Raw genomic sequence first — 16,400 nt, forward strand, 5'->3', positions numbered from 1 at the left:
TCAACATAGTATTGGAAGTCCTAGCCACAGCCATCAGACAACAAAAAGAAATCAAAGGCATCCAAATCGGCAAAGAAGAAGTCAAACTCTCACTCTTTGCAGATGATATGATACTTTATGTGGAAAACCCCAAAGACTCTACCCCAAAACTGCTAGAACTCATACAGGAATTCAGTAAAGTGGCAGGATATAAAATCAATGCACAGAAGTCAGTGGCATTCCTATACACCAACAACAAGACAGAAGAAAGAGAAATTAAGGAGTCGATCCCATTTACAATTGCACCCAAAACCATAAGATACCTAGGCATAAATCTAACCAAAGAGACAAAGGATCTGCACTCAGAAAACTATAAAATACTCATGAAAGAAATTGAGGAAGACACAAAGAAATGGAAAAACGTGCCATGCTCATGGATTGGAAGAACAAATATTGTGAAGATGTCAATGCTACCTAGAGCAATCTACACATTCAATGCAATCCCCATCAAAATACCATCCACTTTTTTCAAAGAAATGGAACAAATAATCCTAAAATTTTTATGGAACCAGAAAAGACCCCGCATAGCCAGAGGAATGTTGAAAAAGAACAGCAAAGCCGGTGGCATCACAATTCCGGACTTCCAGCTCTATTACAAAGCTGTCATCATCAAGACAGCATGGTACTGGCACAAAAACAGACACATAGATCAATGGAACAGAATAGAGAGCCCAGAAATGGACCCTCAACTCTATGGTCAACTCATCTTCGACAAAGCAGGAAAGAATGTCCAATGGAACAAAGACAATCTCTTCAACAAATGGTGTTGGGAAAATTGGATAGCCACATGCAGAAGAATGAAACTGGACCATTTCCTTACACCACACACAAAAATAGACTCCAAATGGTTGAAAGACCTCAATGTGAGACAGGAGTCCATCCAAATCCTAAAGGAGAACACAGGCAGCAACCTCTTTGACCTCAGCCGAAGCAACTTCTTCCTAGAAACATCACCAAAGGCAAGGGAAGCAAGGGCAAAAATGAACTATTGGGACTTCATCAAGATAAAAAGCTTTTGCAAAGCAAAGGAAACAGTCAACAAAACCAAAAGACAACCGACAGAATGGGAGAAGATATTTGCAAATGACATATCCGATAAAGGGCTAGTATCCAAAATCTATAAAGAACTCATCAAACTCAACACCCAAAGAACAAAGAATCCAATCAAGAAATGGGCAGAAGACACGAACAGACATTTTTCCAAAGAAGACATCCAAATGGCCAACAGACACATGAAAAAGTGCTCAATATCGCTCAGCATCAGGGAAATCCAAATCAAAACCTCAATGAGATACCACCTCACACCAGTCAGAATGGCTAAAATGAACAAGTCAGGAAACGACAGATGTTGGCAGGGATGCGGAGAAAGGGGAACCCTCCTACACTGTTGGTGGGAATGCAAGCTGGTGCAGCCACTCTGGAAAACTGTATGGAGGTTCCTCAAAAAGTTGAAAATAGAGCTACCATATGATCCAGCAATTGCACTACTGGGTATTTACCCCAAAGATACAAAAGTAGGGATCCGAAGGGGTACGTGCACCCCGATGTTTATAACAGCAATGTCCACAATAGCCAAACTGTGGAAAGAGCCAAGATGCCCATCGACAGATGAATGGCTAAAGAAGAGGTGGTATATATATACAATGGAATATTATGCAGCCATCAAAAGGAATGAGATCTTGCCATTTGCAACGACGTGGATGGAACTGGAGGGTATTATGTTGAGTGAAATAAGTCAAACAGAGAAAGACATGTATCATATGATCTCACTGATATGAGGAATTCTTAATCGCAGGAAACAAACTGAGTGTTGTTGGAGTGGGGGTGGGGTGGGAGGGATGGGGTGGCTGGGTGATAGACACTGGGGAGGGTATGTGCTCTGGTAAGTGCTGTGAATTGTGCAAGACTGTTGAATCTCAGATATGTACCTCTGAAACAAATAATGCAATATATGTTAAGAAAAAAAAAAGAAGAAGAAGAAGGTAGCAGGAGGGGAAGAATGAAGGGGGGGAAATCGGAGGGGTAGACGAACCATGAGAGACGATGGACTCTGAAAAACAAACTGAGGGTTCTAGAGGGGAGGGCCGTGGGAGGATGGGTTAGCCTGGTGGTGGGTATTGAGGAGGGCACATTCTGCATGGAGCACTGGGTGTTATGCACAAACAATGAATCATGGAACACTTCATCTAAAACTAATGATGTAATGTATGGGGATTAACATAAGAATAATTAAAAAAAAAAACATGCCTCACTCAGCCAGGAACCAAACACTGCCTACAACAGGCAAAGAGAGCCTCTGCTGACAACTAGACTGAAGGAAAAAGCGGCCAGGACACAACAACAGAGCCAATGCAGCACACATCGGAGACACTCCCTGAAGTGCCAGGTCCTGGGGAAACAGGTGGCACTGCACTTCAGGGCACTACAGGACCTCTTCTTCATAAGGCCATTACTATCAAGAACAGCTGACTTGCCTAACACACAGAAACAGGCACAGAGAATTAGACAAAATGAGGAGAAAGAGAAATATGTTAAAAATGAAAGAAAAAGACCAAATCACAGCAAGAGACTTAAGTGAGATGGATATAAGTAATATGCCTGATAGAGAACTTAACATAATGATCATAAGGATACACAATGGACTTGAGAAAAGAGTGGAGGACATCAGTGAGACCCTTAACAAAGAGATTTAAAAAAAAAGAACCAATCAGAGATTAAGAACACAATAAATGAAATTAAAAATAAACCTAATAGAATAGCAGGCCAGAGGAAGGAGAGGAAAGAATTAATGACCTGGAAGAGAGAGTAATGGAAATTACTCAAGCAGAACAAATTAAAGGAAAAAATTATACAAATTGTGAATAGTCTTAGGGAACCCTAGAGAACCCAGTGACTCCATTGAGCATAATAACATTAGCATTACAGGGATGCCAGACAAAAAAGAAGAGAGAAAAGAGGGCAGAAAATTTATTTGAAGGAAAAATAGCTCAAACTTATCTAATCTGGGGAGGAAACAGAAATCCAGATCCAGACAGCACAGAGATTCCCCCAACAAAATCAACCAAAGGAGATCCACAGCAAGACACACAGTAATTAAAATGGCAAAAAATAGTAATGAAGAAATAAATTTTAAAGCAGCAAGAGAAAAGAAGACAGTTACATACAAGGGAAACCCCATATGGTTCAGTGGATTTTTCAGCAAAAACTCTGCAGGCCAGAAGGGAATGACATGGTATATTCAAAATGCTGAAAGGGAAAAATCTGCAGCCAAGAATACTCTATCCAGCAAGGGTATCATTCAGAATAGAAGAAGAGATAAAGAGTTTCCTAGATAAACAAAAACTAAAGGAGTTCATGACCACTAAACCAGTCCTACATGGAATATTAAAGGTGACTCTTTGGGAGGAAAGGAAACACCATAAATGAGAATAGGAAAAATATGATTATCTGTAAGAATCAGTCAAGGGATGCACAAAATAAAAGGATGTAAAGTATGACACCTTATACCTAAAACATGGGAGGAACAAAAGTAAAGAATGAGTTCAAACTTAAATGACCATCAACTTACTGTAGACTACTATATGTAGAAGATGTTATATACAAACCTAATGGTAACCACAAATCAAAAACCAGTAATAGATAAGAATAAAGAGAAAGGAATCCAAGTATATCACTAAAGAAAACCAGCAAACCATGAAAGAGAGCAAGAGAAAGATCAGAGAAAAACTATAGAAACAATGACAAAACAAGTAACAAAATGACAATAAATACATATCAGTAATTACTTTGAATGTAAATGGGCTAAATGCTCAATCAAAAGGCATAGGGTGATAGAATGGATAAGAAACAAGACCCATCTATATGCTGCCTACTAGAGACTCATTTCAGACCTAAAGACACCTGCAAATTGAAAGTGAGGAGATGGTGAAACACTTATCATGCAAATGGAAGTCAAAAGAAAGCTGGGGTAGCAATATTTAACCATCACACAAAATAGACTTTAAAACAAAAACCATAACAAGAGACAAAGAAGGACACTATATAATAATAAAGGGGACAATCCAACAAGATATAACATAAATTGTAAATATTTACACACCCAACATGGGAGCACCCAAATACACAAAACAAACATAATAATAACAATACATAATACATAATACATTAATAACAAACATAAAGGAATTAATCAATAATAATATAATAATAGTAGGGGACTTTTAATACCCCAATGACATCAAAGGAGAAATCATCCGAACAGAAAATCAACAAGGAAACAGTGGCTTGGAATGATACCCTGGACCAGACAGATTTAACAGACATATTCAGAACATGCCATCCTAAAACAGCAAAATACACATTCTCTCCAAGTGCACATGGACCATTCTCTAGAACAGATCACATAGGCCACAAAATAAGTCTCAACAAATTCAAAAAGATCAAAGTCATACCATGCATCTTGTCTGACCACAATGCTATAAAACTAGAAATCAACCACAAGAAAAAGTCCAGAAAGAGCACAATAAAAGGAAAAAAAGTGATCATTTCAACAGATGCAGAAAAAGCATTTGGCAAAGTACAACATCCACTCATGATAAAAACCTTCAACAAAGTAGGTTTAGAGGGAACATATCTCAACATAAGAAAGCCCTTGTATGGGGCGCGTGGGTGGCTCAGTCGTTAAGCGTCTGCCTTCGGCTCAGGTCATGGTCCCAGGGTCCTGGGATCGAGCCCCGCATCGGGCTCCCCGCTCGGCGGGAAGCCTGCCTCTCCCCCCTCCACTCCCCCTGCCTGTGCTCCTCTCTCAATGTGTCTCTCTCTGTCAAATAAATAAATAAAATCTTTAAAAAAAAAAAAAAAGAAAGAAAGCCCTTGTATGAGAAACCCACAGCAAACATCATACTCAAGGGGGGTGGGGGGAACAGCGCACTTCCCCTACGGTCAGGCACAAGACAAGAATGTCCACTCCCACCACTTTTATTCAACACAGTAGTGGAAGTCATAGCCTAAGCAATCAGACAACAAAAAGACTTAAAAGGCATCCAAACTGGTAAGGAAGAAGTAAAACTCTCACTATTGCCAGATGACACGATACTGTATATAAAAAACCCTAAAGACTCCACCAAAAAAACTATTAGAACTGATAAATGAATTCTGTAAAGTCCCAGGATACAAAATCAACATACAGAAATCTGTTGCTTTTCTATATACTAATAATGAAGCAGCAGAGAGAGAAATTAAGAAAACAATCCCATTTGCAATGCACCAAAAATAATACCTAGAAATAAACTTAACCAAGGAGGTCAAAGACCTGTACTCTGAAAACTACAAAACATTGATAAAAGAAATTGAAGAAGACACAAAGAAATGGAAAGACATTCCATGCTCATGGGTTGGAAGAAAAAATATTGTTAAAATGTCTATAAATAGATTTAATGCCATCCCTATCAAAATACTAAGAGCATTTTTCACAGAGCTGGAACAAAAAAAATCCTACAATTTGTATGGACCACAAAAGGCCCTGTATAGCCAAAACAATCTTGAAAAAGAACAACGAAATTGGAGGTATCACAATTCCAGACTTAAAGTTATAATACAAAGCTCTAGTATCAAAACAGAATGGTACTGGCACAAAAACAGACACATAGATCAATGGAACAGGATAGAAAACCCAGAAATAAACCCACAATTATATAATCAATTAATCTTCAACAAAAGACACAAGAGTATGGGAAAAATACTGTCTCTTCAACAAATGTTGTCGGGAAAACTGGAAAGCAACATGCAAAAGAGTGAAACTGGACCACTTTCTTACATTATACACAAAAGTAAATTCAAAATGGATGAAAGACCTAAATGTGAAATCTGAAACCTTAAAAATTCTTGAAGACAACACAGGCAATAATCTCTCAGACATCAGCTGTAACAACATTTTTCTAGATAGGTCTCCTGAGGCAAAGGAAACAAAAGCAAAAATAAACTATTCAACTTCACCAAAATAAAAAGCTCCTGCACAGCGAAGGGAACAATCAACAAAACTAAAAGGCAACCTTACTCAATGGGAGAAGATATTTGCAAATGATGTATCCAATAAAGGGTGAGTATCCAAAATATATAAAGAATTGATATAACAACATCCAAAAAACAAGCCAATTTAAAAATGGGCAGAAAACATGAATAGACATTTCTCCAAAGAAGACATCAGATGGCCAATAGACACACGGAAAGATACTCAACATCACTTATCATCAGTGAAATGCAAATCAAAACCACAATGCAATATCATTTCACATGTATCAGACTGGCTAAAGTAAAAAAACACAAGAAACAACAAGTATTTCGAGGATGTGAAGAAAGGGGAATGGTCTTGCACTGTTGGTGGGAATGCAAACTGGTGCAGCCACTGTGGAAAACAGTATGGAGTTTCCTTAAAAAGTTAAAAATAGAACTACCCTACAATCCAGAAATTATATCACTGGGTATTTACCTACCATCCAGCAATTATATTACTGGGTATTTACCCAAAGGATACAAAAATTCTGATTTGAAGGGATACATGCACCCCAATGTTATAACAGCCTTATCAACAATAGCCAAATTATGGAAAGAGCCCAAACAGCCATTGACTGATGAATGGATAAAGATGTGGTATATATGTACAATGGAATATTATTCAGCTATAAGAAGAATGAAATCTTGCCATTTGCAATAACGTGGATGGAGCTAGAGAGTATAATGCTAAGTGAAATAAGTCAGAGAAAGACAAATATCATACAATTTCATTCATATGTGGAATTTAAGAAACAAAACATATGAACATAGGGGGGAAAACAAAAGGGCAAACCATAAAACAGACTTAAATACAGAGAACAAACAGGGTTACTGGCAGTGAGATGGGCAGGTGGATGCATTAAATGGGTGATGGGTATTAAGGCAGGCACTTGTGATGAGCACTGGATGTTATAAGTGATGAATCGCTAATTCTACAGCTGAAACTAATATTACACTGCATGTTAACTAACTGGAATTTAAATAAAAACGTGAAAAAAGGAAAAATGGCAAGCTTTTGCCATTTGCGATGGTCCCTATCCTACCTGCAAGCCCCAAACCATGTATCCCAAAGGCAGAAATCTCCTTAATTGACACACTCTGCCCTCCCATTAAGATGAGAAGCCTATTAGTGAAAGACATCACAACTGTAGGTTAGATCTTTGTTAATTACCTAAGCTAATCAAACAAACCCTTTATTACTAAATATGAATGTGCAAAGTTTTAAGTATTCCAGGAAAGTGAAAGAGAAAATCATGATAAACCATATAATTATATATATATCAGTTATATATATATATATATATATATATATATATATATATATATATATATAATTACAGGAGAAAAAGAACTTTACCAAAAAATCCGAATGTTTTCAGAATTTTAAGGACAATGGGGTTTTAAAATGAGAACAGGGTGCTATAAAAGGGAGTAATTTTAAAGCAAGAGTCCTTGGAAAATAGAAATAGTTGCAAAATTAAAAATTTAATAGATGCCAGGTGCTCAACGCAGAGTCGCCCTGCCTCACCCAGGCTCTGACGGCGGAACCTGGAACACAGCGCTCACGCCTGCCCAACTCCCCCCCCCCCCCGCCCCCGCGTTTCCTGCTTCTCCCCTTCCTTCCCCCCATCCTTCCTCCCCCGAGGAATGTAACGGATCCTCCCTCCTTTAACCCCCCCACCCCGCGTAACGGACCCCATTTCCTACCTCAAAGAGCTGCGGCCGGACCCCACCGTCATCTGAGGGCGCCCTCCACTTCCACTCGGACAGTGCCCCGAGGTCCCCGCCATCGTCACCAGCTCCCTCGTCGCCCACCGTGAAAAGGCGCCGAGGACCCGTCGCCACCGCCTTTGGCCCCGCAGCCCTCGATTGCGCGCCGCCTTGCCTTCGCCTCGGTGCCCGGGCCGCCAGCCATGGCCACCGCGCCGCTCTCCCAAGTGCGCCAGAACTACCACCCCGACTGCGAGGCCGCCATCAACAGCCAGATCAACCTGGAGCTCTACGCCTCCTGCGTGTACCTGTCCATGGCCTGCTACTTCGACCGCGACGACGTGGCCTTGAAGAACTTCGCCCAGTTCTTCCTGCGCCAGGCCCGCGAGGAGACCGAGCACGCCGAGAAGCTGATGCAGCTGCAGAACCAGCGCGGCGGCCGCCTCCGCCTGCGCGACGTCAAGAAGCCGGACCGCGACGACTGGGAGAGCGGCCTGAGGGCCATGGAGTGCGCCCTGCACCTGGAGAAGAGCGTGAACCAGTGCCTGCTCGACCTGCACCAGCTGGCCGCCGCCAAGAACGACGCCCACCTGTGCGACTTCCTGGAGCGCCACTACCTGCACGAGCAAGTCAAGTCCATCAAAGAGCTGGGGGGCTATGTCACCAGCCTGCGCAGGATGCGGGCTCCCGAAGACGGCATGGCGGAGTACCTCTTTGACAAGCTCACCCTGGGCGACGGCGACGAAAAGAACTGAGGTGGGACTGTTCCCCTATAGCCCAGGGTGCGTGGCGACTTTCCCTGATCACCATGCCGAGCACGCATACTGCAGCATCGCCTTTGCGAAACGTTCCAGTTTTTTTTCTTCCAGTTCTGCCATAAATAAAGTTAATTTGGTTTCAATAAAGTTATTTGGTTCTTAAAGAAAGGTTTCTGGTTGATTCGCGTGCCAATCTTTCGCCTTTTAGGTTTTAAAACAGGTATCCAGGAGTCTCTCTATCCACCCAACCCCATCCACATGCAGCTCAGGATCTCGGGAGATGGAGGGAGAAGGTATTCCATGGGACCCTGGAAAACACAAATCAATTTTCCCTTTATAAACGATGTGGGGGCAGGGAGGTGGTGGGGTGAGGTGAGGTGGGTGGTCTGGGGCCCTGGGTGTCAGTGGGTGAATATGTACGGTAAAAGTATAAAAGAACATGGTCTAGAATTCACAACAGTGGTTGTCCCTATGGAAAAAGTGAAGAATGGGATTAGGCTGGTATTAAAGGGAGTCTTCAACTTCACTTGAAAACTTTTAGCTTACTAAAATATGCAAATATTAACAATTGTTGCTTCTGGGTAGCAACATGGGGGTCTTAGAAGCAGGAATGGCAGAGTATTTCTTTGACAAGCTTGCCCTGGGCAACAGTAACAGTGTAACTGAGCCTTAGGCTGGCTTCCCATAGACAGGGTTGGTCACCCTGCTAGACATGCATATTGCCCTTACAAAATATCCAAATACAATTTCAATTGTACCCTTTCTTCCATTAATGTAGCAGGAGTATCCAAAACCCCAAACTACGTTATTAGAACGGCTGAAAAATACAAGGTCAAGGTTGAAGCTCAAATTTGTGATACTGAATATGAAGTAGAATAAATCCCCCTGAATGTTAAGCCACTGAGTCTGACTGCTTTGTCAAATGTAGCGGGTGGGCAAGAGTTGAAGCTGGGAGGCCAATCAGGAGATACTGTAGCAGATCCAATGAGAGACTCTGGTGGCTGAACTGGAGTGAAAGCTAAAGAAAAGGAGACAACAAAATTCTAGTTGGATTTGGATGAATCAACAAGATTTGCTCAGGGACCACAGGTGAAGAATGAGAAATGAGGAAAATAATTTAGGTGTTTGTACTTGAACACCTGAGTTGATGGTAATGCTTAGTTATTAATTTGAGGGGTAGGGAAGGCATGTCATGTAAAATCTGAGATGCCTATTAGATATGCAAGTGGAACTGTCATGCAGGTAGTCAGAAAAATGAATCTGGAGCTCAGGTGGGATGTCAGGTTTAGAAATAAACATAAAAGAGACATCAGTCACAGATGGTGTTGAGGTCATGGGACTGGATAAGCTTACCAGAGAGTGTGGCACAGTCAGCCCCATGCCCTGGGCAGCTACCATTAGAGGATGGGTTGAGGTGTTACAACTCCCAGAGGGCTACTGGCCCCACCTTGACCATTACCTCATTCCAGACTGTGACCATGTGTGCCCATGCCCAGTGTCCCCAAATCAGCCTGTTCCTGATGTAAATGTGGTTTCAGGTTGCTCCTTTCAAGATGTGCAGAGGAGTTAGCCTATTACCATGTCTTCAGGGCTATTAGAAAGAAATTCCTTCCCAGTTTTATTTTTTTTTTAAAGATTTTGTGTATTTATTTGACAGAGGGAGGGGCAGAGAACACAAGCAGGGGGAGTGGCAGGCAGAGGGAGAAGGAGAAGCAGGCTCCCCACCAAGAAGGGACTTGGGGACTCGATCCCAAGACTCTGGGACCACGACCAGAGCCTAAGACAGACACCCAACTGACTGAGCCACCCAGGCACCCCTACTTCCCAGTTTAAAAAAAAAGATTCCTTAAGGAAATGCTAGATCTATTTTTTTTTCTGTCTGTTTTCTGGGTAGAAAAATTATTTCTCAGTAAAAATATTTCCCAAGGAAATGACAGCGCTGCTTCTCTATGGATTTTTTTTCTGCTCCCCTTTAACAACTCAGCTTCTTTTTCTGTCCACGGTATTTGACCAAATGAAATCTATACCCATATAAACACTAAGGTTGTCCTTGCCCAGGAAAAATACTCAGAACATGTTTCTTCTGTACTGTACATAGATAAAGGTTGAACTTTAGATTTTGCATGCCTTATCAAGGACACATGGCTAGCTTGAGTCTCTTTAGAGTTTGCAGATTGCTTTGAACATTTACTAAAATATGAACAAGCTTAGCTACACCATAATTACCTTTCACATTTCACCATGACTGTGCTTTAATACTTTCTTAAAAATGAGGATTATGTCCCTCTGATTAAGTTTCCAGAAAATGCTCTTGCCCCTTTGCTCTTCTTAGTCAAACTCAATCCTTTGACTCTTTCTTTCTCTGCCTCCTTTGAGGAGCAAGGAGAGGAGAGTAAATCATATGTACGATCTCATACATATGTATGAGATCTACATATATCATATGTATGATCTCAGATCATACATACAGGTGTCGGTTGACCTCTACATATGAGGAAGCATAGGGTGAGCATCAACATATGAGTGTTTAAAAACTGTAAGTTGACTGAGGATCCTTCTTACTTCCCTGTTTTGGAGAAGCAGTTGGTGTAGTGGTTTCTTAACCTCACGTTGCCTGGGTTCATATCCCAGCTTAGCCATTTACTAAATTGGGTGAATTGGGGCATGTCACTTAACTTTTCTGTGCCTCCGTTTCCTCCCACCTAAAAGAGGGATAAAAAAAGCATCAACCCCATTGGGTCGCTGAGAAGACTGAATGAGTTAATATTTTTAAATGCTTACGACAGTGCCTGGCACACATAGTACACGTATTATGTGTAAGCCGTCACTTACCATCATCACCTTCATCCACTAAGTTCTTCGTGGTGTTCCTCTGAGGAGAAGATTTCACATCTGCACTTTGCCACTGGGGGTCTCTCTTGCATTTCAACCAACTGTGTCATTCTGCATACTGAGAAGGAAAAATCCTTGCTAGCTGCTTGGCTGTCAAGTGCTGCCAGGATTCAGGAGGGCAGATGGCTGTTTTCACTGCCCCACACTCAGGCCCAAGCCTGGAGGTGTGTTTTGCTGCTTTAAACAGCCTCCCCCTCAAATTACTCCCTAGAACATCTTTTGCTTATTCTTCCCAAACCCAGGTTGCCTGAGCCTCCTCTTTCCAACTAAACTACATTCCACTCCTCAGAGGTGGGAAAGAAAGGATGAAGTGTTAATCCTGATCCCACCATCACCTGGATGTTTGGACCTGAAAAGGAGAGAAATGAGTCAGGGAGAGAAAGGAAGGGAAGAGAAGACCACATGTGGGCTACTGATAAAATAATTAAAATTAATAAAATCTCCATGCAACTTTGCCATGGAGGTTCTCAAGTTTTGCTGTACATTAGCATCACCTGCAGAGCTGGTTAGACCAGCAATCGTTTCAAGGCCTAGCCCAGACCTACTGAATCAGAATCTACCTTTTATAACAAGACCCCAGGTGATCAATATCATACTGAATTTTGAGTGGCACCCTTAACATCCTGGTTGTCAAACATGGCTGAACCTTGAAATCACCTGGGGTGCAAGAAAACAATAACGATGTCTTGGTTTAAACTCACTCAATTACACTCTAACTGAATTGGTAAATACCCAAAGGGACTTGGAAACCTTTCGTTTGATGTGTGCACGTGTGCATGCGTGCGCACACACACACGTAATTTTACCCATTTAGTTTTATCACAAACTGGTTTGTCTTAGACCACGGGTGGTCAAACTATGACCTGCAGGACAAATCCAAGCCACTATTTGTTGTTTTGTTTTTGTTTTTTTAATTGTTAAACACTTTATTTTTTAGAGTAGTTTAGGTTCATAGCAAAATTGAGAGAAAGGCAGAGATTTGCCATCTATCCACTGCTCCCACATAGACAGAGCCTACACCACTATCACCATCCAGTACCAGAGGGGTGAATTTATTACAAGTGATGAACCTACATTGACACATCATATTCACCCAAGGTCATAGTTTATATTCGGGCTCACCCTTGGTGGTGTATATTCTATGGGTTTGGACAAATGTATAATGACATGTGTTCAGTATTATAGTATTACACAGAATATTTTCACTGCCATAAAAATCTTCGGTGCTCCATCTATTCTTCCCTCCTCCCCTCTCCACTCTGGCAACCACTAATTTTTTTACTGTTTCCATATTTTTTAAATTGAGATATAATTGACATAACATTATATTAGATTTAGGTGTACAACACAATGATTCAATATTTGTATATATTGTGAAATAATCACCACAATAAGTCTAGTTAACATCCCAAACCACACAGTTAACACATTTTTTTCTTCTGATGAGAACTTTTAAATTTTACATTTTTAGCAACTTTCAAATACACAATACTGTATTCCTACTTTTTTAAGCCACTGAATTTTGTGGTTTATTTATTAATTACCTATTACAGAATCTAAGTATCTCCTACATATAACAATTTTGCATTTTAAATAATACCTCCGATTTTTAATGTCTACTTAGATATTATAGCTTGCTTATGAAAAATTTCAGTATTTCAAGAGACAGTAAAGACTAATAATATGCTTTGGACTGTACAAGGAATGAAAATATATGCCTTAACAATAACATTATTGACAAATAGGAAAAAAACACTCTAAAGGCATTCTTTTTATTTATTTAGCATCAAGTAAACCTAAAAATAAGATGACAATAAAATGAGGTGATGAGGATCTGAGGAGTTCTACCTCCAGACAAGATGCCAAGAGCAGGCCCATGTCTTGGGCCTCTTGCTGTGGCAGTGAGGACGAGGAGAGAAGGGGATGTTCTGTGGTTGAAAAAACAGGGTATAAAGAATGGTGTGTCCAGAAATTTGGGCCATGTTTAGATTTGCTGAGTATTTTATGCCCCTCTTGCCCATGCTTATTTTAGATTTTCAGCTTAAAAGCACTTCTCTTCAAAAAATAAGAGTAAAAGAAAGGAATATAGTTGTCTTACTCTGTCATCCATTAAAAGTATACTGTCTTCTCAAGCAGTGGGTTAAGCTTTTGAAATTTTTAAAGATTTATTTATTTATTTGAGGGGGGTGGGTAGAGGAACGGAGAGAGTCTTAAGCAGACTCCATGCTGAGTGCAGAGCCTGATGTGGGGCTCGATCTCACGACCTTGAGATCACGACCTGAGCTGAAACCAAGAGGCTGACATTTAACTAACTGCACCACCCAGGCGCCCCAAGCTTTTGAAATTTATATGCTTCAGATGTTTTTAGCCTTTTCGTGGATATTTTATACTGATATTTAGACTATGGCATATTATCAAGTAAGAACGTATTTGTTACCTACAAATACCTATTTAAGAAAAATCTAATATACACACACACATAAATTCTTACAAAGGTAGACAGTCATTTTGTATTATTTGAGAATTTAAAAAAATCTCATCTCTTTTTGAGATTTAGTCTTTAGTATTATGTTGTACTGATTTAAGCAATGTCCTTGGCTTTTTGTTCCATTCATAATTTAAATATGCCATTTTTAAGAATTTGTTTTTAAATGCCTTAGACAGGGGCGCCTGGGTGGCTCAGTCGTTGGGCATCTGCCTTCGGCTCAGGTCATGATCCCAGGGTCCTGGGATCGGGCCCCGCATGGGGCTCCCTGCACAGCGGGAGGCCTGATTCTCCCTCTCCCACACCCCCTGCTTGTGTTCTCTCTCTCGCTGTCTCTCTCTCTCTCTGTCAAATAAATAAAATCTTAAAAAAAAAAGGAAATGCCTTAGACAATTATTATATACATAATGTGTCAAAAACATTGGTATGTGTTTAATGACTATGTGGGAACACATCAGGCCCCCTATATTGCTACCATCACATTTCTTGTGGCTACAGTTACAGATATTTTTGTATACTTGCCCTTTTAAAACTCTAGTTATAGCACTCCTTATAATAGAGTTTCTATCTCCTCATCATCAGGATCATTAACAGATACGGTGTCAGCACTGTTCTGTGTTGTTTTGTTGATCTTTCCATTCTCCTTGAAATGTAAACACCTTACAATACTGTATTATTAACTACAGTCACCATGCTGTTCATTATATCCACAATTTATTTTATAACTGGAAGTTTGTACCTTTTGAACCCCTTCACCCATTTTGCCCATCCCCCAACCCCCACCTCTGCTCTGGCAATCACCACTCTGTTCTCCGTATCTATGAGCTTGAGGTATTTTTGCTTGTTTTTAGATTCCACGTATAAGTGAAATCATATGGTATTTGTCTTCCTCTATCTGACTTATTTCACTAGCCTAACACCCTCAAGGTCCATCCATATTGTCACAAATGGCAAAGTTTCCTTATTTATATGGCTGAATAATATTCTTTTTTGTGTGAGTGTATAAAATCACGTTTTCTTTATCTATTCATCCATCAATGGACACTTAGGTTTCTTCCATATCCTTGCTATTGTAAATAATGCTGCAAAGAACAAGGGAATGTAACTTTCTTTTCCACTTACTGTCTTCCCTTTCTTTGGATAAATACCCAGAAGTGGGATTGCTGGATCATATGGTAGTTTTTTTTTTATTTTTTTGAAGAAATTTGCATTAGTTTACATTCTCATGAGAAGTGCACAAAGGTTCCCTTTTCTTCACATCCTCACCAACACATTTCTTTTTGATAATAGTCATTCTGACAGGCGTGAGGTGATATCTCATTGTGGTTTTGATTTGCATTTCCCTGATGATGAGTGATGTTGAGCATCTTTTCATGTGTCTATTAGCCATCTGCTTGTCTTCTTTGGAAAAATGTCTAATCAGATTCTCTGCCCAATTTTTTAAAGCAGCTGCTTTTATTTTTAAGATTTTATTTTTAAAATTTTAAGTAGCCTCCACACCCAACATGGGGCTTGAACTCACAACCCCAAGATCAAGAGTCACATGCTCCACTGACTGAGCCAGCCAGGCACCCCAGATCCTCTGCCCATTTTTTAATAGGATTGTTTGTATTTTTGTTTTTTAGTTATATGAATTCTTTACATAGTTTGGATATTAGCCCCTTAGGAAATATGATTTGTAAATATTTTCTTCCGTTTAGTAGGTTGTCTTTTCATTTTGTTGATGGTTTCCTTTGCTGTACAGAAGCTTTGTAGTTTGATGTAGTCCCACTTGCTTTTCTTTTGTTGCCTTTGCTTTCGGTATCAAATCCAAAAAATCATCGCCAAGACTAAAGTCAAGGAGCTTACTCCCTAAGTTTCCTAGGAATTTTATGGCTTCATGTCTTATGTTCAAGTCTCTAATTTATTTTGAGTTGATTTTTGTGTATGGTGTAAAAAAGTGGTCCAGTTTCATTTTTTTGCATGTAGCTGTCCAGTTTTCCCAGCACCATTTGTTGAAGAAACTGTTTTTCCCATTGCATATTCTTGTCTCCTTTGTCGTAGACAATTAACCATATAATCATGGGTTTATTTCTGGGATCTCTGTTCTGTTCTATTGATCTATGTGTCTACTTTTGTGCCAATACCGTACTGTCTTAATTACTACAGCTTTGTGGGATATCTTGAAATCTGGGGTTGTGACAACTCCAGTTTTGTTCTTCTTTTTCAAGACAGGTTTGGCTATTCAGGGTCTTTTGTGGTTTCACACAAATTTTAGGATTATTTGTTCCAGTTCTGTGAAAAATGCTCTAAGTATTTTGATAGGGACTGCATCAAATCTGTAGATTGCTTTGGGTAGCACAGACTTTTTTTTTAATTAATTGCAGGTATTTATTTTATTTTATTTTATTATGTTATGTTAGTCACCATACAATACATCATTGGTTTTTGATGTGGTGATCCACAATCCATTGTTTTCGTATAAC

The 16,400-nt window shown here is 40.1% G+C and overlaps 1 protein-coding gene across 1 annotated transcript; it reads left to right on the forward strand.

Moving 5' to 3' along the window:
• The first annotated feature begins 7,824 nt into the window (after window positions 1-7,824).
• LOC135362014 (ferritin heavy chain-like) lies at window positions 7,825-8,669 on the forward strand. The gene has a single exon (XM_064574826.1). It carries the CDS (start codon window positions 8,004-8,006, stop codon window positions 8,553-8,555), a length of 552 nt encoding a protein of 183 aa, XP_064430896.1. The 5' UTR covers window positions 7,825-8,003; the 3' UTR covers window positions 8,556-8,669.
• The last annotated feature ends 7,731 nt before the right edge of the window (window positions 8,670-16,400 follow it).

This window comes from Mirounga angustirostris, unplaced genomic scaffold (assembly GCF_029215605.1).
Source record: "Mirounga angustirostris isolate CCGP_5_RB_7025 unplaced genomic scaffold, mMirAng1.0.hap1 SCAF_11, whole genome shotgun sequence".
NCBI classification, from domain to species: Eukaryota; Metazoa; Chordata; class Mammalia; order Carnivora; family Phocidae; genus Mirounga; species Mirounga angustirostris.